The sequence below is a fragment of the Colobus angolensis genome, unplaced genomic scaffold (genome assembly GCF_000951035.1).
Source record: "Colobus angolensis palliatus isolate OR3802 unplaced genomic scaffold, Cang.pa_1.0 Scaffold482, whole genome shotgun sequence".
NCBI lineage: Eukaryota > Metazoa > Chordata > Mammalia > Primates > Cercopithecidae > Colobus > Colobus angolensis.
In genome coordinates this window covers 108901-110712 of record NW_012118288.1, presented here as the reverse complement: position 1 = coordinate 110712, position 1812 = coordinate 108901, and the positions used below count along the sequence as shown (strand labels likewise).

The 1812-nt window shown below is 59.4% G+C and overlaps 1 protein-coding gene across 1 annotated transcript in view; it reads right to left on the bottom strand.

Annotated features, from left to right (window-relative positions):
• Positions 1-6: 6 nt before the first annotated feature.
• LOC105524041 (ubiquilin-4-like) overlaps positions 7-1812 on the bottom strand; it is a 2075-nt gene continuing 269 nt past the window's right edge. Inside the window, 2 exon segments of the mRNA XM_011959135.1 lie at positions 7-283; positions 285-1787. Coding sequence (XP_011814525.1) covers positions 127-283; positions 285-1787 — 1660 coding nt within the window. The 3' untranslated portion in view covers positions 7-126.

Below are 1812 nucleotides of genomic sequence, written 5' to 3'. Positions count from 1 at the left end.
CCCTGCTGTTTGGAGAGGATGAGGGAGAAGACGGAAGGGATGACAAGCTGCAGAGGGTAAGGGTTGACAGAAGAACCAAACGCTGACATCAAAGGAGGGGAGAGGCAGGAGGCATGGGCCAAGGGATTAGAAGAGCTGGGAGCCCAGCAGTCTCTCGATAGCTGCGTTGATGTCCCCTCCTGTAGCAATCAGGGCCTGCAGGTTGGCCTCACGATTGATGAAGCCCATAGAGTTGAGCTGCTCCAGCTGCTGCTGAAATCTCACTTCTGGAGTCTGCACCTGTGTTTCCACTTCCAGCCAAAAGCTGGATCATCTGCTGCATGAGCTGCTGCTGGGCACTGGAAGCCCCTGTTGGAGAAGATGTGGCTGGCGTGGCTGGCGAGGAAGTGGGGGCCTCGGGCGTAGACCCAGCATTGCTGCCTGCTGAGGGTGCTGGGATCCGGGACATCCCAAAGGAGCCAAGGCTGGGTACCAGCCCAGGGGCCTCGGTCTGCAAGGTCTGTAGTCCCTGCTGGATCTGCAGCAACGCCTGCATGGCTCGGGGATTGGTAAGGATGGAGAGTGACTCTGGGTTCTGCATCTGCTGCAGGAAGACTGGGAGCTGCAGGCGGAGCTGCTCCTGCAGTTGGGGGTTCCCCGCGAAGAGCGGCACATTCACCATCATCTGAGCAGCAAAGTCGGGGTTCTGGGCAAGCGTCTGCATCATGCTGCGCATGTAGGGTGCCGAGATCCCATTCTGCATCAGCTGGGGGTTTTCAGAGATCTGCTGGAGGAGGGCTTGCATTTCTGGGCTATTGAACATCCCTGACCCCAGGCTAGCCGCATTGATCCCAAAGGGGTTCGAGGCTGTCGGGTGCACCTGGCTGGTCCCCGATCCTCTGGTGCCCTCCCCACCGGACCCGGGGTCCTGGGAGGTCGGGGGCGAGGGGCTCCAGGGGTTAGGGAGGGGCTCTCGATTCTCAGTCCACAGAGGCTGGGAGGATGAGCTGTCGGAGTTCCCGGCCAGGGAAGAGAAGGAATTGTTGCCAAACTGTTCCCGGGCAGCACTGAACATGAGCTCCTGGATGTCCATGTACACGCGGCAGAGGGTATTATACCCTCCAGGGATGCTCTCAAGGTTGCTCAGGGCCCGATCCTGGTTCCGCATCTTTTCTTGCATCATGGCTGGATTCCGAGCAAGCTCCATTGTCTGCCTCATAATTTCAGGGTTGTTGAGCATGTGGCTGATCTCAGGGTTCCGCTCCATCAGCGGGTTAGCCATGATCATGTGATGCATCAGGTCAGGGTCAGACATCATATCCTGGACCAGGGGGTTCTCCATGATCTGCGACAGCATCTCAGGATTGGACATCAGCTGCCTCTGCATCTGCTGCTGCAGCTCCATGAAGTTGGCAGAGCCCAGGCCCAGGCTGCCCAGCCCCAGGATGCCCCCAAAGCCAGAGAGTATGGACGCAGTAGCACTGGGGGGTCCCTCCCCAGCCCCTGGAGAGGGCCCCCCACCACTGCTCCTCCGGCTTCCACTGCCAGTATCCGAAGAGGCACTGCCAGAGGTGGAGGGCTGGGCAGGGGTGGCGGGTGAAGCAGGCGTGGTGGAGGGTGCTGAGGCAGGGTCAGGTGTGGAGGGGGAAGAAGCAGTGGCAGCAGCTGGATCTTGAGCCTTCTGAGGGGTCTTGATGACCAGATAGACAGTGAGCCCGTCCTTGATTCCGTGCTGGTTCAGTGTGTCCCCATCCTTGAGGATCTTGCCTGCGAAGATCAGGACCAGCTGATCCTGCTGAGCCTTAAACCTCCGGGAGATTTCCTCTTTGAACT